At 42.7% G+C, this 25,712-nt stretch overlaps 1 protein-coding gene across 4 annotated transcripts in view; it reads left to right on the top strand.

Annotated features, from left to right (window-relative positions):
* The window catches only part of p3h2 (prolyl 3-hydroxylase 2), a 130,099-nt gene extending 115,829 nt beyond the window's left edge, over positions 1-14,270 (top strand). For all 4 annotated transcript variants that reach the window (XM_048604332.1, XM_048604335.1, XM_048604334.1 and 1 more), the window contains exons 9-15: positions 318-445; positions 539-634; positions 3,585-3,735; positions 6,119-6,236; positions 7,749-7,824; positions 12,097-12,237; positions 13,801-14,270. In XM_048604332.1, the coding sequence (XP_048460289.1) occupies positions 318-445; positions 539-634; positions 3,585-3,735; positions 6,119-6,236; positions 7,749-7,824; positions 12,097-12,237; positions 13,801-13,893 (803 nt within the window). In that variant the 3' untranslated portion in view covers positions 13,894-14,270. The remainder of the gene's footprint in view (positions 1-317; positions 446-538; positions 635-3,584; positions 3,736-6,118; positions 6,237-7,748; positions 7,825-12,096; positions 12,238-13,800) is intronic.
* The last annotated feature ends 11,442 nt before the right edge of the window (positions 14,271-25,712 follow it).

Here is a 25,712-nt window from a genome sequence, read left to right on the forward strand (position 1 = left end):
CCCATCCACTCCCCTCCTCTCCATATCCCTCAATCCCATCCCATCCATCCTTTCCTCTCCATATCCCTCAAACCCACCCACTCCACTCCCCTCCTCTCCATATCCCTCAATCCATCTCATCCATCCTCTCCTCTCCATATCCCTCAAACCCACCCAGTCCACTCCTCCTCTCCATATCCCTCAAACCCACCCAGTCCACTCCTCTCCACACCCGTCAACCTTGCTCCTTTCCATCCCACCTACCCAGCTGTCGGTGACAGATGGCTGCTGGGAGATTTGAGGCACCTGGTTTCACTGAGCTCTGTGTCATCTTTCAGGTGGACCCTTGCTCTATGACCGGGTAAAACTTGTCTATGACTCGCAGCAAATGAACGGGAGCCAACGAGTGCTCCTTGACGATGTGATCACTGCACAGGAATGCCGCGAGCTGTTCCACTTGGCCAGTGTGAGTGTCCCAAGGTTTTGTTGGTGTTTCGCATGTGTCTGTCCCACCTGGAACCTTTCTTTCCCCCTAACCAAGTTGTCCATATTTTCACAGTCCATTGCACTGGCGGGAGATGGTTACAGAGGCAAGACATCACCACACACACCTAATGAGCGCTTTGAAGGAGCAACTGTCTATAAGGCCCTTGTGGTGAGCAAACATTCTGGAGTTCAGGTTCTTCAACAATACCTTCCACACCCATGACCACTACCATCAGGAAAGACCAGGGCAGTAGTTGCATGGGAACACCACCATCTACAAGTTGCCCTTCAAGCCACACAGGATCCTGACATGGAAATATATCACTATTATTTAACTTAACTTGAACTAATGACAGAGGGAAGAAAGAATTACTAACGTGCGACATTAACTATATCTGTAAGATCGTAAGCCCAAAGGACATAGGAGCAGAATTAGGCAATTTGGCCCATCGAGTCTGTTCCGCTGTTTGATCAATGCTGATTCTCTTGCCTTCTCCCCATAACCCTTGATCCCTTTACTAATCAAGAGCCTGTCTATCTCTGCCTTAAATACATTCAATGACTTGATCTCCATAGCCTTCTGTGGTGGAGTTCCACAGATTCACCACCCTCTGGCTGAAGAAATTCCTCCTTATCTCCATTCTAAAGGGTCATCCCTTCACTCTGAGGCTGTGCCTTCATGTCCTAGTCTCTCCTAATAGAGAAACATCTTCTCCACGTCTGCTGTATCCAGGCCTTTCAGCATTCTGGAAGTTTCAATCAGATCCCTCCTCATTCTTCTAAACTTCATCGAGTACAGATCTAGAGTCCTCAACCATTCTCATTACAAGCCCTTCATCCCCGGGATCAGGCTTATAAACCTCTTTTGGAATCTCTGTAACACCAAATACAGAGCCCAAAACTGCTCACAACATTCCAAATGTGGCTTGACCAGAGCCTTATACAGCAGTACATCTCTCCTTGTATATTCCAGTCCTCTTGAAATGAATCCTAACTGCCACCTGAACCTGCATGTTAAGCTTAAGAGAACTTGAACTAGGACTCCTCAGTCCCTTTCTGCTTCAGATTTCCAAAGCCTTTCCCTATTTAGAAAATAGTGTACACCTCCTATTCTTCCCCGCAAAATGCGTAACCTCACACTTTCCCACATTGTGTTCCATCTACAACTTCTTTGCCCACTCTCCTAGCCTATCCAGGTCCTTCTGTAGCTTCACCAGTTCCTCATTTACCTGTCCCTCCACCTATCTTTTGAGTCATCTGCAAACTTAGCCCTAAGTTCTTTCAAAACCCAGAACACACACACACTTTCTCACCATTAAGATGGGTTAAAGACCAATAGTTTAACATGTTTACTATGGATGGAAAAATAATATTGACAGGGTAAGCAAAATTCTGAAGATTACAAGTCCAGATTTGAAGTGTGGGTTAAATTGTTCCTTTTTATTTATCACTGATGACACATTGCTGTATGTTGGGCAATAGTCTCTCTTTAATTAACCAGTTGATGAGTGGACTTAGGTCTTGTTAAATTTCTTTCTTTTAAGCTTTTCTGTCTTTAACTCCACATGGAGAGAGAGTGGGAGAGATTGATGCTTTCTGGTTGCAGGCTCTGGATGTTTCTTTCTGCTGTCCTGGTTTTAAACACACTACAATGCAGTGTTGCTCAGGGCTGTTGTCAGGCCGAATTTCCTTAACTCAGTGGATTCTTGGTGTGACTCAGTATTTAATGCTACTTCTTATTGTATCAGAAAGCAACATTGTATTGCATGGATCAACAGGAATACCTCAGGGAGTGTCCTAGGCCCAATGATCTTCAGCTGCTTCATCAATCAACTTCCCTCCATCATAAAATCAGAAGTAGGAGTCTGAGTTCAGGATTGCACAATGTTCAGGATCATTTGTGACTCCTCAGATGCAGAAGCAGTCCGTGCCCAAATGCAGTCAGACCTGGACAATATCAACCTTTGGGCGGATAAACATCAAGTAACATTTGTGCCACACAAGTGCTAGGCAATGACCATCTTCAACTAGAGAGAATCTAACCATCATCCCTTGACATTCAATGGCATCACTGCCACTGAATCCTCTAATATCTACGTCATGAGGGTTACAATTGACCAGAAACTGAACTCTTGTAGCCACAGTATTTTTATGGCTATAAGAGCAGGTCAGAAGCTAGGACTGCTGCAATCAGTAACTCACCTCCTGACTCCCAAAAGCTTGTCCATGATCTACAAGGCAGGAATCAGGAGTGTGATGGAATACCCCCCCACTTGCCTGGATAAGTGCAACTCCAACAACACTCAAGAAGCTTGACACCATCCAGGACAAAGCAGCCTGCTTGATTGGCACCACATCCCCAAACATTCACTCCCTCCACCACCAAGGCTCAGTAGCAGCAGTGCGTACTATCTACAAGATGCACTGCAGAAATTTACCAAAACTCCTTAGACAGCACCCTCCAAACAAATGAGTACGTGCATCTAGAAGGACAAGGGCAGCCGATATATGGGAACATCACCACCTACAAGTTCCCGTCCAAGCCACTCACCATCGTGACTTGAAATATATTGCCATTCTTTCACTGTCACTGGGTCAAAATCCTGGAATTCCCTCGCTATGGTCATTGAGAGTCTACATACAGCACATAGGCTATAGGGGTCCAAGAAGGCAGCTCACCACCACCTTCTCAAGGGCAACCAGGGATGGACATTAAATCTAGCTCAGCCAATGATGCTGACATTCTAGTAATAAATAGTAATTTAGAAAATGATAGCACATGATTTTCAAGTCCTAAAACTCTCCTCTGATTTCCGTTATAGCAATCCAACTTCCTTTTCAGATCATAGCCCCATATTTAAAAATAAAATAATTTTGTCTCTTACTGCACTCCCCAGCCCAACACCAGTGTCCAGTTTCAAGTTGAAACTGTCTCCTGTTTCTCTCCCTGACTGAGACTATTTGTAGACCAATTATTGTTTGAGGGAAGGGAAGAAGAGATTAGAACATTTGCTCAGTGCACGTTGGATTGAATGACTTTTCTATTTGAAGCAATGTTCCACTTGTACTCCATGCAACCTGATCCTTTGAATGTTGATAATTCCACTCCTCTCTTTCAGTATGGCTATGAAGGTCGGATCCCATTGCACAGAGCCAGGTTATTCTACGACGTTAGTGAAAAGGCTAGGAAGATTATTCAATCCTATTTCTTGTTGAACTCCACACTTTACTTCTCATACACTCACCTCGTCTGCAGAACAGCTATCGAAGGTGAGGGTCCTTTGTGTAGACAGTGAATGACGACAGACCATGTCTTCAAAGAATGAGTGAAGACTTTTGCGACAAAGTAATTGTCAAAGATGAAGTTCCATTGCGGTGAACCCAGAGTGGGAAAGCTGTGACTGAGGACTGGGTTGATGTATCAATTGATTGAGTGGAAATGAGAGTAACTGGGATTATTCTCTTAAGAGCAGAGAAGGTTAAGGCAGGTATTGAACAGATCAAATTTAAAATCGCAAGGGGTTCTGATAAAGTAAATACAGAGAAAATGTTTGCAGTGGAAGGGGGGTTGGTGAATAGAAGGGCATAGATCAAAGAAAATCAGCAAAGAACCACAGTGATGGATGAGAAGTTTCTTTTTATGCTGTCATTTTTTTTTTGTTTTATTCAATCATGGGAGTGACATGTAGATTTTGTTCCCTAATGAAGTTTTACAACAATCGGCAGTGATTACACAGTCGCCATTAGGTTAGCTTTTTATTCCACTTCTCTTTTTCAATCTATCATGGTGAGATTCAAATCCACATTCCCAGAACAATGGCCTGAGGTTCTGAACGAGCTGTCCCAGTGATATTATCACTCTGCCACCACCAAACCCAATGCTGCGATGGTTTCAATACACTGCCTGAACAGCTGGTGAGTATAGGCACAGTGGGATCTTTCAAAGAGTCATCACAGGATTAATGGGCTAAATGACCTCGTATGACATATTGCTGTTTGTATTGTCGGATGCAGAGCATTTGCGACTAACCCCACACATTTCCAGCACTCAGAAACCGTCCCCTCCCCCAAGGCTGGCTACAACTGCTGCATTTGGCAATTTCCTAGGGAAAAACAGATGTGTTGTGTAAACCATCAGTGACCCTTTACTGGCTTACTGCAGTCACTAGATTCTCACTATCTGAACTGCAGCTGGAAAACGTATCATGAAATTGTGCATGCCATTGCCTGTGTCAGCGTGGATTAGTCTGTAGCGTTTTCTAAGAAGCACACTTCAAACAAAGGCTCAGCAGCTCAAAACCCAGCTATTGTTGACTAGAGAGACTTATAGTGGCTGCAGCTTTTTGTGTTGAGCACATCAGGACAGTTTGCAAGAATGCCAAATTTCAAATAATTACAACAGTTTATACTGCAGGAGAAAGGTTTTTTTTCATTGTTTGATAAGCTAGTCTATCACTGTTGCTTTCTCCATGGCAACCCCGTAACTAAGCAGAGATGATTTGCCAATCAGTCAGCACCTTTTTATGTATAAAATTGTTGCGAATGAATTGAATTTTGGCATTTTTGCATTCTTCCTGATCAATGTAAGGCAAAAAGCTTCAGCAAAATCTCTGTCTTCAGCGTCTACACAAGACTTCATGAAGGAAATATTGGCCGGAGTGCAACACAGATTCAACAGGATCATCCCGGGTTTTAAAGGGCTCTATTGTGAGGACAGATTCATAAATTAGACTCGGCTTTTAATGCAGTTAGAAAATGAATAGATTGTCTAAAAACAACAGAGAACCAGCTAGTTAAACCAGCATGTGTTTGCCAATTTTTGAATTGAGCAATGTAATTAATTGCAGTGCTCTAGCTTGCTCCTCCCCATGTTCCCTTCAAATATTTATCCAGAACATAACATGTTGCGTGAGAAAATTCACTTCCTTGTGTCCTGCCTGGTTCAGGAGCGAATACTGCTCCATCAGTGTCCCTCTGGTTACTGAGCCCCTACAACTGCAAACATTGGCTCCTTATTTACTCAATCACAAACTCCAGTCTCGGCACATAATCATCTCTCTCTTCCCTGCAGCCATTCTCCCCACTTTCTTCTGCACACTCTCTGAGGTCTTCATGTAGCTTCAAAAGAATGTGACCCAGAATTGGACACAATCTTCCAGCTGTGGCTTTCCTAACGTTTTACCCCAAATTGAGGTGTTTATAATGGTCACCATGCTGGGAAGACACGTCGATGTCAAATTTCTCACGTGTTGGTATTTCTAATAGTTGGTGTTCCTGCCTTTTCCTGTCCTGAGGTGTAGGTCTTCCCACATGTTGGAATGCCTGCTTATCTCTGCATGTTCCTGCATACCAGTGGGGTTGTTGCCTGATCATTGAGCTCGAAAAATGCCATGAAATTGGAGCTTTTCAAATTTGATCAGAGAAAATGAGTTGTAAGAAGGGAGTGTGAGTACACAATCAGATCATTCATGATCTTATTGAATGGCTGAGCAGGTTCAAGGGACTGAATAGCCTACTCTTGCTCTCAATTTGTATGTACGTGTGTCAATTAAAGAGCGTTGTGTTCAGGCAGTTCAGAGAGCTGGAGTGGACAGACATTAGATTTCACTAAGTAGGATGTGCAGTGGACTAACATCTTGAACATATCTTCCAGGCCAACAAGACAATCGTAATGATTTGAGCCACCCAGTCCATGCCGATAACTGCCTTCTTGACCCAGACGCCAATGAATGCTGGAAGGAACCACCAGCTTACACTTACAGGGACTACAGGTAATGGGGTGTATCATCAACTGTGTGCCTATAGGGGTTCACAGTAGCAGGGTGTTCCATCAACTGCATGCATACAAGAGTCAACAGTGGGGTGTACCACTATCTATGTGCCAGTGTGGATTACTGGAAGTGCTGCCAAATGTGTAATCTTGAGAAAACTGAAAGAACTATGGATGCTGGAAATCAAACAAAAACAGAAATTACTGGAGAAGCTCAGCAAGTCTGGCAGCATCTGTGGAGAGAAATCAGAGTTAATGCTTCGGGTCCAGTAACCCTTCAAGGGTCACTGTATGTGTGTGTGTAATCCTGAGAGTTTGATCACATGGTGTGTGAATATTGTTGCCTTTCCCATGTCGGATTGAGTCTGCTGTAGTGAATTATTTTCACACACTGTGTTGTGGTGAAGATTTCTCTGAACCACACTGAGCGGTAGCGTGAGAAACAGTGGACTCTGTTATTTCTCACAGCTCCTGATTATGACCCATCATTTACCAACTCTCCCTGCGCCTGGATTCAACTCAGCTAGGATTTTATAGTGAGGGAAATTTCAGCACAGGATATTTAGGCTCTGTTCCTGTAAATAACTTCAACCGTTCACTCTCTCATCCTACCAAGATCAATGATTTACTTTTATTCCTACTTGGAATGTGGGAATCACTGGCTAAGCCAACATTTATCCCGAATCACACTTCAGAAGGTGATGATGAGTTATGGTTTGATTGGCTCTCTGGACTACTTCAGAGGGCAGTTAAGAGTCAACCACATTGCAGTGGGACTGAAGTCACATATAGGTCAGGCCAGGTAAGGATGGCAGATTTCATTCTCTAAAGGACATTAGTAAACCAGATTATGGTCCTAACCCGAAACCTCAACCTCAACTTTCCTGCTCCTCTGATCTGCCTGGCCTGCTGTGTTCCTCCAGCTCCACACTGTATTATCTCTGACTCCAGCACCAGCAGTTCTTACTATCTCTGGGTTTATGGTAAACTGGTTGTTTCATGACCAACAACATAGTGTAATTGAGGTTGTTGAGGTTGGTTGGCTCGCCGAGCTGGTTTCTTGTTTCGCAGACGTTTCTGCCAAGTGAGGCAATCCATCTCAACGGACCCCAGATTTAAAAACCAGGCGGGAAAACCCACTGACACTTCATTGGAGGCTGCACTGAGGATGTTACCAAGCATGGTAACGAAACGTCTGCGAAACAATAAACCAGCTCGGTGAGCCAACCAACCTCAACACCCACAACCCGAGCTACAAATCTACTCCAAAACCTTATAAACATAGTGTAAACTACCATCTTATGAGGTGGAAGTGGCCAGTGAATGATGTGAAATGAGTTTTTATTCCATATTTATGAATAAATCTAAATTCATTGGCTTCTGCAGTAGGATTTCAACTCCTGACACCACTGTTATATCCATCTGTCTCCCCTCCTGGTTATATTGTCTGTTTATCTTTAACTGCATATTTTCCCCCTTCTCCAGTGACCTGTCTGTATTCCTTTGTCTCCAGTGCTATCCTGTACCTAAATGGGGATTTTGAAGGAGGTGAATTTATCTTTACCGAAATTGATGCTAAGACCATCACGGTGAGTACGATGCATATGACCATGAGTAATGAGCAGTATTTGTTGTCCATTTGTACCTTCTGACGGGTGAATAATCCTGCTGGGTAATCTGAGCACTTCCTCATTCAGATTTGCACCAGTAGATTCTGAACATGGAATTATACCTCAGTGATGCTTCTTAACATTCCTACACCACCTCAGCCACTCCTGCTCTGGAAGGATAGGCTGACTGGGTCAGCAGACCCCTTGCTCCAAGATACTTTGATTCACTCCCAATTCAGAGTGCAGTGAGCATCACCTGTGTCTGATCATGAAGGGTTTCCAACTGAAGTAAGTTTAGAATTGACTTGAACTGAAGTGGCTATTTGGGAATGCATTGACAGGCTGCTCAAAGTTAGATCAGAATAATAATATTTCCTGACAAAGGAGCAATGGCCACTATCCTCCAAACTCAAATACATAACATGATTAAGTAGAGTCAGTATGGCTTCTGACAAGTTTACTGGAATTCTTCGAAGTGGTAAACAAGCAGGATATTTAAAGGGGAAGCAGTGGATTTAATATATTAGGATTTTTGGAAGGCATTTGATAAGGTACCTTATCGCTTGTAAGGTTACTTATAAGATAAAACATTGTGTTGAAGGTAGTGTATTAACATGGATAGAGGATTGGCTGACTAATAGAAAACAGAGAGTTGGGATAAAAGGGTTATTTTCAGCATGGCCAATTGTAACTAATGGAAGGATCAGTGCTTCCACAGTTATTTGCAGTTTGTATTAATGACTTGGATGCAGAAAGTGAATATACTAAAGTTTGCACATGACATAAAAATAGGTGGGAAGACAAGTGGTAAGGATGACACAGAGGAATACGAATGGTTAAGTGAGTGGGTGCAGTCTTGGCAAATGTAATATAATGTGGTAAAATGTGAGGTTATGCACTTTGGTAGGAACAGTAGAAGAGCTAAATATTATTTAAATGGAGGAATACTGCAGAAAGCTACATGAGAGAAATTTGGGAGTCCTTGGGCATAAATCACAAAAAGCTAGGATGAAGTTCATTAGGAAATAGGGAAAGCAAATAAAATGTTGGCCTTCACTTCAAAGAGAATGGAATATAAAATTAGGGAGGCTCTGCTACAACTATTCAGGGCTGTATTCAGGCCACAGTTGGAATACTGTGAACAAATTTGGGCCCCTTTTCTAAGGAAAGATATACTGGCATTGGAGGCAATCCACAGAAGGTTCACTTGGCTGACACTCGGTAGGAGGTACTGTCTTATGAGGAGAAGTCGAGTAGTTTGGGCTTATACTCATTTTAATTTAGAAGAATGAGAGGTAACTTCAGTGAGACATATAAGAGACTTAGGGGACTTGACAAGATAGATGCAGAAAAGTTGTTTCCCTTGTGGGCAAGTCTAGGGCACAATCTCAAATTAAGGGTCACACATTTAAAACAGAGAAATAAGGAGGAATTTCTTCTCTCAGGGGAGTGAATCTGTAGAATTTTTTACTACAGAGGGCTGTTGAGACTAGTTTACTAAGTATATTCAAGGCTGAGATAGACAGATAGTTAACCAGTAAGGGAATCGAGGGATATGGCAAAAAGGCAGTAGAGTGGAGTTGGAGATTATTAAATCAAACATGATTTTATGGAGCATACTTGATGGGCTGAATGGCCTGGTTCTGCTCCTCTATATTATTGGCATATGTCAAATATTGTAGAAGAGGGCTATGAGCTTGGATGTTACTGATGGGGAAGGGTGTGGACTGGAGATAGTGTTTGGCCTGAACTGAGACGTACTTGACGCCTTATCATTGAGGTCAGACAGAAACAGAGGGAAAACTCTCCACTGGTTGGGGTCATACCCGGAACAAGGAAAGATGGTTGTGGTTGCTGGCGGTCAGTCTTCTCAGCTCCAGGCCATCTCTGCAGGGGCCTCTCAGGGGAGTGTCCTACGGCCCAATCATCTTCAGCTGCTTCCTCAATGACCTGCCTTCCATCATAAAGTCAGAAGTGGGGGATGTTCACTGATAACTACATAATGTTCAACAGCATTCATGATTCCTAAGATATTGAAGCAGTTAATGTCCAAATGCAGCAAGTCTCAGACATTATCCAGGTTGAGGCTGACAATTGAAAAGTAACATTCATGGCACACAACTCCTAAGCAAAGATCATCTCCAGCAAGACAGTGTCCAACAACTGCCCCTTGAATTCAATGGCATCCTTATCATTGAATCACCCCCTATTGACATCCTGGGAGTTACTACTGACCAGAGCTGGACAGGGCTAGTTGTACAAATACAGTGGCTATCATGTCTGACTAATTTATTCTATATTTTTCAAGGAAGTCTCAACCAGAGTGGATAGAGGGGAACTAGTAAATGTATTTGGACTTACAGAAGGCAATTGACAAAGTACCTCACAAAAGGTTAAGTCATAAGATAAGAGGTGACAATGTTTGAGGTAGTATATTGGTATGGATAGCAAATTAGCTTATGGGCAGAAAACAGTGGGCGGGGCTAAAGGTTCTTTATCAGATTGGCAACCTGTGACCAGTGGGGTTTCGCAGGAATCAGTGCTGAGACTGCAACTGCTTACAATATATATTAATAACTTGGAGGAAAGAATGTACTGTAGCCAAATTTGCACATGACACAAAAATAGGTGGAAAGGCAAGTTGTGAGAGAGATCCAGCACTTTATAGAGAGACATTGAGAGGTTAAATAAGTGGGCACAAAATACACCAATGGAGTATGATATGGGAAAATATGTGGATGTTCATTTTGGAAGGGAGAGCAATAGAACAGTATTATTTAAATGTAGAAAAACTGCAGAATGCTGCAACACAAAGGGTCTTGGGAGTACTTGTGCACAAAACACAGAAAGCTAACGCACAAGTGCAGTAGGTAGTCAGGAGGCTAATGGAATGTTAACCCTTATTTCAAGGGAGTTGGAGTATAAGAATAGGGAAGTCTTACTGCAACTGTGCAAAAGGCTAGTAAGACCACATCTGGAATACAGTGAGCAGTTTTGGCCCCCTAATTTAAGAAAAGGTTGGAGGGCAGTTCAGAGGAGATTCACCAGGATGATCCCTGGTTTGGAGGTCTTATGAGCAAAGGTTAAACAGGCTTAGCAAAACTCTAACTCATTGGAATTCAGAATCATGAGAGGCAATTTTATTGAAACATATGGGATTCTTAAAGGGGCTGAATAGGGTAAATGCTGATAGGATTGTTCCACTCAAGGGAGAATCTAGGACCAGAGGGCATAGTCTCAGAATAAAGAGGTCCCAATTTAAGACAGGGACAAGGAGGAATTTCTTCTGAGGGTTCTGAGTCTTTAGAACTCCTCGCCACAGAGAGCTGTGGGGATACAGTCCTTGTGTATATTTAACACTGAGATAAATAGATTCTTTATCAGGAGAGGCATCTAGAGTTAGAGGGAAAGGGCAGGAAAGTGGAGAGGAGGAGTGTTGGATTGGCCACGGTCCTATTGAATGGGGGAGCAGATCCAAGTAGCTGAACAGTCTGCTTTTGTTCCTATTTCTAATGGCCTGATGATTAGCATCAGGTCAGAAGTAGGTTTCATACAGCGATTAACTCACCTCCTGACTCCCTAAAGCCTGTCCAGCATCTCCAAGGCACAGGTCAGGAGTGTGATGAAATACTCTCTACTTACCTCAACAACACTCAAGAAACTTGACATCATACAAGACAATGCAGCATACTTAATTGACACCACATCCACTCCCTCCACTGTCGATGCTCAGGAGCAACAGTGTATACTATCTACGGGAGATGCACTGCAAAATTTCACCACAGATCCTTAGACAGCATCTTCCAAATGCACAACAAATTTCATCTAGAACGAGAAGGGCAGCAGATGCATACCACCACCTCCATGTTTCCTTCCAAGCCAGTCACTATCCTGAATTGGAAATACATTACTGTTCTTCCAGTGTCAATGGGACTAAATCATGAACTCCCTCACTCATGGCATCTTGGGTCTACCACAAGGCCTGTACCAGTTTGATGAAGGCAGCTCACCACCACCTTCTCTTGGGGCTGTTGGGGATGGGCAATAAATACAGGCCCAGAAGGCAAAGCTGATATCCCCTGAATGAATTATTTTAAAAAGTATGAATCTAGGAACTTAGAAAAGTGTATTCCTCTTTTACAGAAGAGGCTGGTTTTCTGGTTGATGGGGTCTGATATATTTGTTGGAATGTTTGTTACAATTAGTTTTTGATGCATGTTTAGCCTCTGATTCTTTGGCCTTGCTGTGCAGGCTGCTGTGAAACCACAGTGTGGTCGAATGGTTGGATTTTCATCTGGAGAAGAGAATCCGCATGGAGTGAAAGCTGTCACCAAGGGCCAGAGGTGCGCTGTGGCTTTATGGTTCACATTGGATCCACTCTTCAGAGAGTTGGTGAGTCAGTCTGAAATGGTTTGATTTAAAGTCATTCTCTGATCCTGGTGTATTGCTGTTCTTCTGTGAGGGTAGTAACGTCCTCCAGTATAGATTCCTCATAATGACCCTGAACTGCATTGGCCTTTGTCCGTGGTTGTGCAGGTGCCATCACGGCTCCATACAAACTGATCCAATCGAGTTGGAAGGAGAAAAAAAATCGTTCTCCCCCAATCTAAAAATATCTATTGAGGTAATTCTCCCTTTGCACATCAGGATTTTATTGCTATGGACATTCTCCTGAATTACTTCCTGTGCCTGAGGGAATCCTTCCAGTGACAGGGTGGCTTTAGACCTTACAGAGGAACTTCGAACATGCTCTTTAGTCACAGAAGCATCCAAGAAAAATGGTAAACAACACCGGCAACTCTTTGTTGCGAAGCGATGGGGCTGTGTGGAGTGAGCCCCAGAGATTTGGATGTCTCAGAAACTACTTCACAATCCTGAAATAACTTCCTGATGATATGACTGCAACTGTCTTAAGCAGGAACTGAAACAGACACCTTCAAAAACCATACTGGTATTACACCAGTGCTGTGTGTAGTCCCTGTACTATTTGCAATCTCCCTAACAGTCTATCACCACATCAAAGATCAAATGCTAGCTCTAGTGATCAGTATCATGACCACTTGATGGGACATTCATACCTTTGTTGTCTCTAAGCCAACACATTACTTATCGCCATAGACATACCTGACCTGCAGGATGTTATGACTGCAGCATTATTTCCTAATCTGCACAAATTTTACAAGCCATTTGCTATCTCTTCATTTCTGCTCTAAAGTGGCTCAGGTCTGTCCCTGAAGGTTTGTAAAAAAAAAAAAAAAGAAATCTCACACCACCTCTGACCTGGTCAGCCAAATATTCCAGCTCCCAAACATAGTGAAGGAAGGAGAGACTGAAACGTGTTGAGCGCTTCCCATTCCTTGGCAATCACTTGTCACAAGGTCTGATTTCTCAACTTGTGCACCCCAGTCCGACACCGGCATCTCCATATCATGGCTACCATTGAATTGAGGTGATAGCTGATGACAGGATTATTGAAATGATCCCATTTGTTCCTGTTCTCCTTGCTTTGGCAGGGGCTCATTTACCTGAGGGACTCCAAGAAAGCTTCTCCACATTATTTCTCTTTGCTTTTTGACTGTTGTTGTACTTGTCATTCTCTTTACCAGTCCCAGGACATGGGGGTGTTGGGAGGGGAGTGGGAATATTGGGAGGCAGGGAGTATATGGGAGGGGATGTTGAGGGATAATGGGGAGACGCAATGTTGGGGAGGATGAAGTGTGGAGGGGAGGGGTGTGGGGCAAAGGGAGGGTATGAGGGTATGAGGGTATGTGGGGTGAGAGTGGCTGTAGAGGGCCAAGGGTGGAGGTGTTAAGGTTGATGCCCCAGCCATCGCCTCCCCCCCCCCCCCAATAATTGCCGATGCTACTGTAGCTGACCTGTGCCTTCCTGAAGGGGTTAATGCAGTGACTGAGTTCACATCAACTCAAAGGTCTCCTCCCTCCTTTTCATCCTCAGGAAAGAATCCAAGCTGATGAAGTGGTTGAGTTAATATCACTGGCTGAGAGACTGGATGACAAGCTCATCGTAAATCCAAGGGATGAATTGTGAAAAATTCTTCATTCACATATTTATTTAATCTTCCCAGCGACCTTAATAGAATGTTCTAATTTTCTGTACAAACTGTAAAATTAAGTTGTCCAGAGATACTTTCCCAGTGTTGATTTTTGCAAATTGAACTTTATTGTAAGCTGATAATTACCTTATGCTAGAGACTGAGTTCTGGGTTTTTCACTAATATTTGAACTGGATTTTGCTATCAGCTGTGAGATGTACGTTTTAACACACAGTAACCCTCAGGGAAAAGAACAAGACACTTTGTTCAAGTAGCTGTGACAGAGGTTGTACCTCACAACCTTGGGACTGGCTGTGTGCAGCCTCCAAATACACTGGCAGTGAGTCTGTGTACTTCCTGCTGCTCTGGGACTGTTGGGGGGGGGGGGGGGGGGGGGGGGGGGGGGCATAGGGGTGATGGAGGGGGAACCTTCAGCCCATTCTGATATTACCATCTGTTGGTGTAAAGGTGATGTTACTGGAGTGTATTCCCCTCTGAGAATCTACATATGAAATGCTGGTACTGGTAAATTGCACCATGAATCTGTGAGATTGTTGTCTCTTTTAGTGACCGAGACCTGTTGTCCTGAACTACTTTGGAGCTGTAGGTGAGCTGCAGATCCAGGCCAATGTGGCACCACGTTGTCTGCCCTCTAACATGGCAGACTACAGGCTCTGTGAAAACCTACCGCTGTCTGTGAGAGATGGACTCCTCAGTGACTGGTAGGAGATGTTAACTTAACAGGATTGAGTAACCACTGAGAGCTGCAAAGAGATGCTGACCCTGATGCAAAGAGCCCCTGGTAGCTGCTGTCTCAAGGTTCAGCTGCCAGTCATTGTGGAGAGGCAAGGAAGAGGTCAGGAAGATAACCCCTCTGTCCCGTGATGGGGGCTATATGCCGCACTTCTCCATCTCAGTCCAGCTGATGGCAGAAACCTGTAGTGATGGTCGAAAACAATGACATGAATTTTCTTTGAAGGGACGAGTAGATTAAACCTGCCTCTGAGGCGCACAGCCATGAGTCACTTTATACTGCCCACCTTAGCAATGGAAGATCAGAGACAAAGGAAAAGCTCTGACTACTGATGGGTTAGCGGTGACCAATCAGTTTAGTCAGCCATGCCTCCCAATATTCATACATTGCCACTGTCAGGGGTGGCTGCCAGTGTTAGGGAGGCAAGTGAAATGTCATCAGCATCTTGTGCTGTCTCCACCCCCAAAGATGGTGAGGCATTGCATCAATTTGATCATCCCACTCCATCAGAACAGGGATGGATGTGGACAGCTGGGTGCATTCACTTTTCCCCCCATTAGTAATAGTTGTGTTATCACATGAGAGCTGCATTACCATCGGGATGTAAACAAGGGCACCCACCCTGGTGAGCACAGCCGGTCAATCCCATGCAAGGCAAATGGACAACATACATTTGGATCTAATGTCTAGGAAACCTTGGCTCCACAGTTTGTCCAGAAGCTGTCTCCACTGTGGTATGAAGGTCCCACAAAAAGCAGGGTTGGCCATTTTGAATTCCTTCCTGTTGGGTCTGAACTCCAACTTACCAACGGCACCATATTCATCACTCACACTGAGAGCCAATGGTTGGGTTATTGTCGGAAATGGATTAAAAAATTCACTCAAAAGCAATGCATCTTTTGGGATAGTTTGGCACGGGGGAGCTTTAAACTGTAACGAATCCTCTGCTGGACCTGTTCTGGGAGTGTTTAATGGGGAAAGTGTAGAGGGAACTTTACTTTGTACCTAACTCTGTGCTGTATCTATCATGGGAGTGTTTACTCGGGGCAGTGTAGGGGAAGCTCTATTCTGTATCAGACCCCATATTTTATCTGTCCTGGGAGTTTTTGGGGTCCCTGTGCACTTGAAATCAAAAACTTTCTACTGCTCAACACTAATGGGCCATGGCTTAAAAATGGAAATTTTGCTATTTAAAGGTGTTGTATAAAAATTGTGGTCTGACTTCCTGAGGGTAATTGTGCTCACTCTTCAATGGGAAGTAATACATGATATTGTGGTTAAGAAAATATTATTTAAGAAAGAATGGAAGGAGGCTCAAATGGAGCATGAACACCAGCAGGGACTGATTGGGCCAAATGGCCTATTTGGTGCCCTGTGTCATCTGTAACTGACCCTTGATCTGCTCCCCTCCCCTCCCCACCCCCCACCTTGCTGTCTGTCTGAATTGCTCCACCTCTTCCCTTCTCTGTACCAATCTTCTCTTGCTGCTTGCCCCATTCAGTTTGTGTGTCTACTTTGTTCTTATTCATTTTGATTTTATTCTAAGGTGCTTCAGCAGCTGGGAGGGTCCTGAGGTATGTTCGTTGTGTTATTATGCTTTGATGCAACTTTTACTGAATTCCAGTTTTTTCAACACCACAAGAAAGATGAGAAAACGTGATCCTGCAAATAAAATGTTGAAATTTGCTGTACTCTATGTCCAACTCAATTGCACATGGCTTTATACTTTGTGGTTGACTGTTTGATGTGTGGATGTGGGGAGTGTGTAGGTACTACACTGCACTGGCAGCCTGGACTTTTGTGTTGGAAGTAACTTGCTGATACTTGACTGCACTGATTCTTTGATTCACAGGCAATAGAGCTATTAGCTGATCCACTGTTTGTTATATAAAGATACAAGTCAATCTGTTGGACAATCTAGGAATTCTTACAACCATCTGCCGCCTTAAGGGTTGAAGAGATTAATAGCGCAGTAGAGGAGGCTGTTGTTTGGGAGAGGGGAAACAGGCTTGCAGCATTACAGGACAACTATTTAAGTGACAATACCCAGAGATGGATAGCAAGGGGTAATATTTACAAACATAGAAAAAAGTAGCAAATATGGTCAAAGGGGCAAAATGGTAAGGTGGCAAAATTAACGGCTTTTTATTTCAATGCATTGTATTTGGAACAAAGTAAATGAATTAATTGCACAAATACAGATTAATGGGTATGATCTTTATAGCCAAGGAGATCAAAGCTAAGAACTAAATACTCAGGGGTATACGACTTGTTGAAAGAACTGGAAGGAAAGGATGGCAGGTTGCTTTATTCAAATGAGGTTGAATAAACAGAAAATAATCTTGCATTGGAAGATGTAGAATCCATGTGGGTGGAGGTAAGAGGGGATAATGGGAAGGCCAGACAATGGTGGGATTAATCTATGGATGTCCTAACAGTAACTATATTGCAGGGCAGAATCAATTGGGAGATAATGAGGGCATATAATAAAAGCAGTACATTAATCATGGGTGATTTTAATTTTCATCTAGATTGGTAAAGTCAGCTTGCCAGAGATAGCCATCAGGAAGAATTCATAGTGTGTATTAGGGCTAGTTTCCTCGAACAATATGTAGATGCACTTGTTGAGATCAAGCTATTTTGGATCTGGTGATATGTAATGAGGCAGGTTTAATATATGACCTCAGTAATCCCCTAGTCTCAGTAAGATCCCCTAGGAAATAGTGACAATGACATTATACAATTTAGCATCCTGTTTGAGATTCACAACTTGGCTGGAGACAACGGAGCTCAGCTTAAATAACAGTAATTATAGGAGAATAATGGCACAGTTGGCTGAAGGAGACCACAGAAAACATTTAACAGAAAAGATGCTTGATGAACAATAGCAGACAATTAAGAAAAAAGTCATGCCTCACACAAAGATATAGCCCAACAAGGAAGAAGGGTTCTAGGAAAGGGATTTTCTGACCATTAGGAAACCTGGAAGTTAAGAATAGTACCACATTGGAAGAAAAAGCAAACAATGTAGGAAAGATTAATGGTAATTTAAAGGATTGGGAAATTTTTTTAAAAAATATGTGATGACAAAAAAAAACTTTGAGGATAAACTTGCAGGTAATATAAAATGGATAGTAAGAGCTTCTACAAATACATAAAAAGGAAGAGAGAGGCCAAAGTGAAAAGAGGAGAATGAGGCTGGAGAAATAATTCCATGGGGAATCTGGAAAGGGCAGAGGAATTGAATAAATACATTACATCAGTCTTCATGGCAGAAGACACTAATTGCATTCCAAAAACATTAAATCAAGGAGCAAAGGTTGGGGTGGGGGGTGGTGGTGGTGAGGTGATGTAGTGTGTGAATAAATACAATATCTATCAGCAGAAATAAAGTATAATGGGATCAAATGGGGCTAAGGGCCAACAGGTCTCCTGGGCCTGACCAGATGCATTCCAGGATATTAAAGGTAGTAACTACAGAGATAGTGGATGGTCTGGTAGGAACCTTCCATGCATCCTTAGCTTCTGGTAAAACCTCAGAGGATTAGAAAATAGCTAATATAAACACCCCTATTAAATATGGAAGGAGATATTAAAAAGGCAACTTATTGCCCTGTTAGTTTAACATCTGTTCTTGAGAAAATATTGCAATACATTATAAAGAATATAGTAGCGAGCATTTATAAATTGATAACATGACCAATCTGGGTCAGCATAGCTTCATGAAGGGGAAAGCATGCCTGACAAATTCATTAGAATTTTTTTGTGCAGGTAGCAATCAGACTAGATAAATGGAAACTAGTAGATACAATGTATTTGGATCTCTAAAAGGTATTCAATGTAATACCACACACAAGGCTTCTTATTAAGATAAGTCAATGATATTGGAGAGAGTTAGCCAATCCTCTATCCAAACTAATATACTGTGTCGCTGTTGTTCATCCTGACATCTCTCAGCATAATGCAAAGCCTTGTCTGTTCTCCCATTAATGTTCTTTAGCTATTGCATGTTTATAGCGAATAAAAAGACAGAGAGTGGGATAAGTAGGCACAATTAGGATGGCAGCCTGTAGCTAGTGGAGTGCTAGAGGAGTCAGTACTGAGGCCACAATTATTTAGAATGTATGTTAATGATGTGAATGAGAAAAGCAAATGTACTATAGCCAACTTTGCGAATGACAAAAATAGGTCAGAAGGCAAAAGGTGGAAATGGTGTAAAGAATCTACAGGTTAAGTGAGTGGGCAAAAATCTGGCAGATGGAATAGCATGGAAGAAAACGTGAGTCTGTGCATACTTTTTGCAGGCGGTATCTCCGTATGCTTCCTCAAGTTCAACATGTTGAAGGAAAGGCAAACGGACTTCATTTCAAAGGGAATTGATCAAAAAGAGGGGAAGTCTTGCTAAAGCTATACAAGGCATTACTTAGACCACACCTAGAATACTGTAAACAGTTCTGGTCCCCTGACCTGAGGAAACATTTGCTGGCACTGAGGGCAAGCCATTGAAAGTTCCAAAATTGATCCCAGTATGGAGAGATTTTATGAGGGGATGTTGAGTTGGTTGGGTTTATATTTACTATGTTTAGAAGAAAGAGAAATGACTTATTGAAACATAGAATCTAATTTGTCTAGGCCCCTGAGAGGTTGTTTCTCTTTGTAAGGTCCATTGTAAAGTCAGGAGTGGGAATGTTCACTGATGATTGCACAATATGCATTACTATTCACAACTCCTCAGATACTGAAGCAGTCCATGCTCAAATAGAGCAAGACTTGGACAACATCCCGGTTTGGATGACAAGTTACAAGTAGCATTTATGCCATGGAATTATCAGGTAATGATAATTTACAACAAGAGAAAACCTAACTATTGACCTTTACCATTTAAAGGCATCACCATTGCTGAATCACCCAATAACAACAGACTGGGAGTTACCAGTAACCAGAAAATGTACTGTAGCTACAAGAGTAGGTCAGAGGCTAGGAATCTTGCAGTGAGTGACTCACCTCCTGACGCCTTAAAGTCTGTCCACTATCCACAAAGCACAAGTCAGGAGTGTAATGGAATACTCCCTCCTTACCTGACTGAGTGCAACTACAATACCCCCAAGAAGCTTAAGACCATCCAGCCAAACCTTGATTGGCACCACGTCATAAACATTAGTCTCTCCACCACCAACATTCAGTACCATGAGTGCATCCCATCTATAAGTTGCACAGCAGAAAGTTACCAAAGGTCCTTAGACGGCACCTTCCAAACCCAAAACCACTACCATCTAAAATGACAGGTGCAGCAGATATGTGAGAACAGTGTCACTTGCAAATCCCCCTCCAAACCACTCACCATCCAGGCTTCAAAACATGTTGCCATTCCTTCATTGACGCTGGGTCAAAATCCTGGAACACTCTCCCGATCAGTGGTTAGATTTTACCTATAGTAAATGGACTGCAGTAGTTCAAGAAAGCAGCTTACCACCACCTTCTCAAGGGCAAGTGAGAATGGGCAGAAATGCTGGACTAACAAGCAATGCTCTCAGCCTTGTGATTGAATTAAATGCAGCTTTGTGTACTGGTTGGTTTGCTATAGTGATCTGACCTCTGCCTCTGCTGTAATGCTTCCTTTCTAGTTTCTGGCACCCATTAAACATACTCCATGAAACATGATGTCAGAATTGTGAAGCTGACATTGAGGTTTTTATGCAGTAAGAGAGGCAGCTACTGTAAAGGGAAGGCAAGGAAGAATGAATACTGCTATCAGACACTGATGTGCTGAGTGTGTCACTCCCTGCTGCGTAGAAGCAAAAGGAGATTTGAATTCTTTTAGTTTTAATGCAAAAAAGTATGAGGTACCTACAGAATTTAATTTATTTGAAAAAGGGCATTTAAGAATAGCAATCCTGTTATCAGTGCAAGGGAAAGACTGAATCATAGGATCCATACAGTGTAGAAACAGGCCATTCGGCCCAACAAGTCCACACTGACTCACCCCCCTGCCCTGTAACTCTACATTTCTCATGGCTACACCACCTAACCTACATATTCCTGCACATAATGGGCAATTTAGCATGGCCAATCCACCTAACCTGTACATCTCTGGACTGTGGAAGGAAACTGCAGCACCTGGAGGAAACCCACGCAGATACGGTGAGAATGTGCAAACCCCTACAGACAGTCATCTGAGGTTGGAATGAAACCTGGGTCCCTGGCTTTGTGAGGCAGCAGTGGTAACCACTGAGCCACCGTGCTGCCACTAAAGCTGCAAGCTGCATTGATACCTGAACTTAGGAGCAGAGAACATAGACAAGAAAGATTTTGAAGGATTTGAATGTTTTGTTCTGTTAATGTTATTTATGAACAATGTGCACACACCATAACCCAGGGGAATAGGGGATGTATTGATCAGTGTGAGATAGCACTGACATCATTTGAAACAACAAAAGATGATGTAACCAGAGATAGAATTGTCTTTATGCATAAGAGATCATGCCCCCTAAGAGCACATCTGCTGAGAGGGGAGAGACTTACTCTCAAGAAAGTGATCAACATACAACAGCTGGAAACCATAAACGGCAGTAATGTTTTGTATTATGCTGAGAGATGCAAGGAATGAACAAGAACAACATTTGGGGAAAAGAAATATTAGAAATGCGAGCTGTAAGATCTTGGGTAGAGTACAGACTGTAAATGTTGTGGAGATCACCACACAAAAGGAATCATCTCCAGAATAGGGAAAGCAGCTTTCTAACTTCAAGAAGTGGAATCACTTTGCACACAAGTGTTTCAGCTAGAAAGAAGCAAACTAGGCCTAGGACTACTGCAGAGATGTCAGCCAACGATACTGACAATCACTCTCAACATATCTTTAGACTGACAATATCAACATGTAAGAAATTGTTTCCAACTGTTTGAATGACAACTTCAGATGCAGAACATCAAGTGAGTGTGAGGTGTAACAGATAGCTATGCTTTATGCAACATCATAAGCTTAACAGACCTGTGTAAAATAGCTCAAGATAGTGGCCCCAAAAATAAAGACCTTGATTATAAAGTTGAGGCTGTATCATGAAACAATACTCATTTGGAGATCAAATGAAGCAGAGAGCCAAATGCAGTGGGAAGAACAAAGATCTGGAGTTCTGGATAGTAGAATTTAAGCAAATTCTACTCAAGTTCACCATCAAGCCACTCTCCATCCTCACTTGGAAATATATCATTGCATCTTGTGTCACTGAGTCAAAATCTGGAACTCTCTCTAATGTATTGTGGCTGTAACTATGCCAAATGGACAGCAGTGATTCCAGAAGGCAGCTCACCACCACCTTCTTGGGGCAGCTGGGGATAAGCAAGTTAATGCTGGTTCAGCCAGTGACACTTACAGCCAATGAAAGAATTTTTAAAAAGTAACTTGTTGAAGCAAGTCTAAAGCTTTCAGTGGTTACCCTGCACTTGCCATAAGTGATTAATGATGGTTCACAGACCGCTCAATGACTGCTGAATGGATCTTGAAAAATTACAAAAGCTGCTCTCAAGTACAGCCTGAAAGACTATACAGAAGAGTTGAAAAAAAAAATCACAAATGTGACATGGCAGCAGTGAAAAATCCTGGAAAACACAGAATACCCTCAATATGGTCGGCACAACATCATGGGCCGAAGGGCCTGTACTATGCTGTACTGTTCTATGTTCTAAATGGTTACTGATAAGTGAAGCTGGATGAAAACAAACTATATTCTGGATGCCCTTTGGGAGTGCATATTGTTTGGCAGTCCACTGCTTCAGAACAGTATCAATGCAGACAGAATGAAATAGTCAGTCAATCATCCCAGAGTGGAATCTATTGAGGATGATCTGTGAGTCTACAGATGGCAAGATACGATGGAAGAAGCCCTTACAGTCCATGATCATAACTAGTACTAGGGTGAGCTTATCTTATGAACCTGAAAGCTGAACAAGAAAAAAAATATAATTGAGGATGCCTAAAGTCAAGTAAATAGATCAAGGAAAGTGAAAGACTTCACCAGATCCTGTGAAGGCGACAGCTATGGCAGAGAAGCATCAACCAACAGACATAAAAGCAGTACAATGGATTGTTGGATTTATGAACTATTTAGCAATGTCCTTGCCAAATTCTCATCAACGTGACCATCTATGCAAGCTCACTCTATGGATGTATGGTAGTTTTAGGGCACAGAACAAGAAGCAGCTTTCATGGAAATTTAAAAAAAACTAACACCAGGAACAGCTGAATTGCTCTGAAATGCATCAACTTGGCAGGTACTGGATCTGAAAGATGTGTCAGGCCTAAACTGTAGTTTCAACCGAGTGCTGGGATTATTTGTTTTCATGAAAGGCAATTTTAGTCACTGTAATGAGTTAATTGGACCTCATAGAACATGGGTTCCCTAATTGAATCAGATTAACAGCCCCACTCAGGGGCCCTGGTTGATGGATAAGAACAGGAATGTCAGACATCCTGTTCACTCCGAGAGCTGGCTCAATGTCAAGGACAGTCGACATGTAAACAAAGGGTGACTTTGTGACAGGATACTAGCCTCTGCGGAGTTATTTCAGTGGCGATGAGAGAACAGCATGCTCCTAAAGAAATCCATTCGCAACAATCGTTTTTGATTTGGGGTAAGCATTTCTGGCATCATTCTATTATTTGAGAAGCTTGACTTGTTTGATCCTGCTGTCAAAGACTGAGCCCAGTATGTGGAAAGAATGTGTTAGTTTTTCCGGGCAAATAAGAAATCAACAAATAATTCTCCTGATGGCTTGTGGACTCGCAGCTTTTTCGGTTATTAGGGTCCTAGCTTTCAAGAGTTGATGGATTTAGGGTGACAAATATTACCATCCCAAGTCTCTTCTAATTCTGAGACACTGTTGCTTTTACACAGCAATTCAAGAACCAGGGGAATCCATACTGGGTTTTTTTGAAGGGGTTAAGATGACTAGCAGAGGTATGTGACTTTGGTTTAACCATTAATGAGATGCTGAGAGACCTGTTGGTATGTGGGATTAATGATGTACCCATGCAAAAGCACCTACTAGCTAATGTCCAACTAGACTTCAAACAGGCATTACAACTGGCTTTATCGTTGGAAAATGCAGCAAGCTGAGCATGAGTTGCAGGATATTCTGATAGAAGCAATACTCTCGCCAGTCTGACTGAGCTTGGGGAACACCACTTGACTGAAGGCAATTGCATAGCCTCACTCAGGATATATCCTGAACAGACAGACTCTAGGTCAGCTCACAGCAAAACTCTAAAATAAAGTCCAGCCTTGGCCAAACGGTTAAAAGTTTCTTCAGGATTACAGCCAGCAAGCCATTGTAATTGGCCGTAGTTGGTATGCAGACTCTAGACAGCAGAAGAGTCCCATTAGACCTAAATTGAGTAAGAGAACCCATAGGCTGGTATCCAGCAGAATGCACACTCTGGAAAGTCCATCTACATCTGGCTTGGAACAGTTAAATTGCTTTGCAACATCCAAATCAGAACCAATTAAAATAAACTTTTGTTTAAATGGTCACCAGTTTCTAATGGAGGTTGATACTGGCACAGCCGTTTCAGTGATCGCAAAACCAGTCTTTAATAAAATTCACTCTGGACCCGAACTCTCAAGTTTATGCATGACCTTGGCTAGACTGAGAAGCTGTACCGGGAATACTTCGCAGTTAGGGGTACAACTTCGATTCTGATCTGTTATGAGAAGCAGCTGGTTCAGTTACCACCGATTACTGTAAAAGGCTTGGGCCTTAGTTAGTAGAAGGTTGAGAAAGATTCAACTTGATTGGTTCAACATTTTTCAATAGAAAATGGCTGCCTGACTGAAGTCCTAATGAAATACCTGGATGTTTTTCAGAAAGGTCTAGGGGCTATCAAAGGACCCAAGGCTATCCTGCATGTTGATCAGGAAGCAATTCCACAATTCTGCAAGGCCTGCCCAGTGCCATTCACCTCATGGGCAGAAATACAGGCAGAAATCTGAAGGCTGGAAAGTGAAGGAATCATCAAACCAGTCCTGTTTGCAGAATGGGCAGCACCAGTCCTGCTGATTGTAAGCCTGACTTTAAACAAACAGTAAACCACTTTTTGCAGCTGGATAAATACCCAGTCCCTCACCTAGAGGATTTATACACAAAGCTGGCAGGTGGGCTGTCCTTCATGAAGCTTAACATGTGTGATGTGTACTTGCAATTGCAGTGGGGTGAAGATAAATGATAGTCAAGGGTTTGAACCAAAATATGAAACTGTCATCTGGGTATTGTCAGTCTCACCATTTTTCAGCAGACGACGGAGAACATTTTACAAGGTCTACCCCAGGTCACCATTTATGTAAATGACATGCTAATAACAGGGAAGACCAACAAGGAACACTTAAAGAACTTAGACAAAGTCCTTAGATATTTATCTCAGGCGGGCATTAACATTAGAAGGGAAAAATGTGTTCCAGGCACCCCAAGTGACCTATTTTGGCTACAGAGTCAACAAGACTGGGTTACACCTGTTAGAAGACAAGGTGAAGATGATCAAAGGTGCCCCAGCTTTCATGTCTGCACTGGAGCTTAAGTCTTACCTTGGGGATGGTATATTATTACAGACAGTTCATACATAACCTGGCCTCCATCCCAGCACCTTTGCATCAACTGTTAAAAAGCCTTGGAAATGGTTGTGTAGCGAAACCATAGCTTCAGGCAAGTGAAGAACCAGCTATCATCCTCCAAGGTGTTGGCACACTATGATTCCAGATGAGAGCTGGTGTTGACATGCAACACCTCCCTGTATGGCATCAGGGTACTGTTAGCTCACAGGTAGCCCAATGGAGAGGAACACCCAATAGCCTATGTTTCCAGGACTTCGGCTAATGCAGAGCATAAATACACTCAGACAGAGAAGGAAGGTTTGGCGGTCATACAGAAAGTTCCAACAATATCTTTACAGATGTAATTTTGTAATATTAATGAACCACAAACCCCTGCTGCATCTACTTAAAAGGACATTAGTGGTGCCACCCATAGCTTCAGGCCAAATTCAGCAGTGGGCTCTAAAACTATGTACGT

This window comes from Rhincodon typus, chromosome 13 (assembly GCF_021869965.1).
Source record: "Rhincodon typus isolate 14 chromosome 13, sRhiTyp1.1, whole genome shotgun sequence".
Classification (NCBI taxonomy): Eukaryota; Metazoa; Chordata; class Chondrichthyes; order Orectolobiformes; family Rhincodontidae; genus Rhincodon; species Rhincodon typus.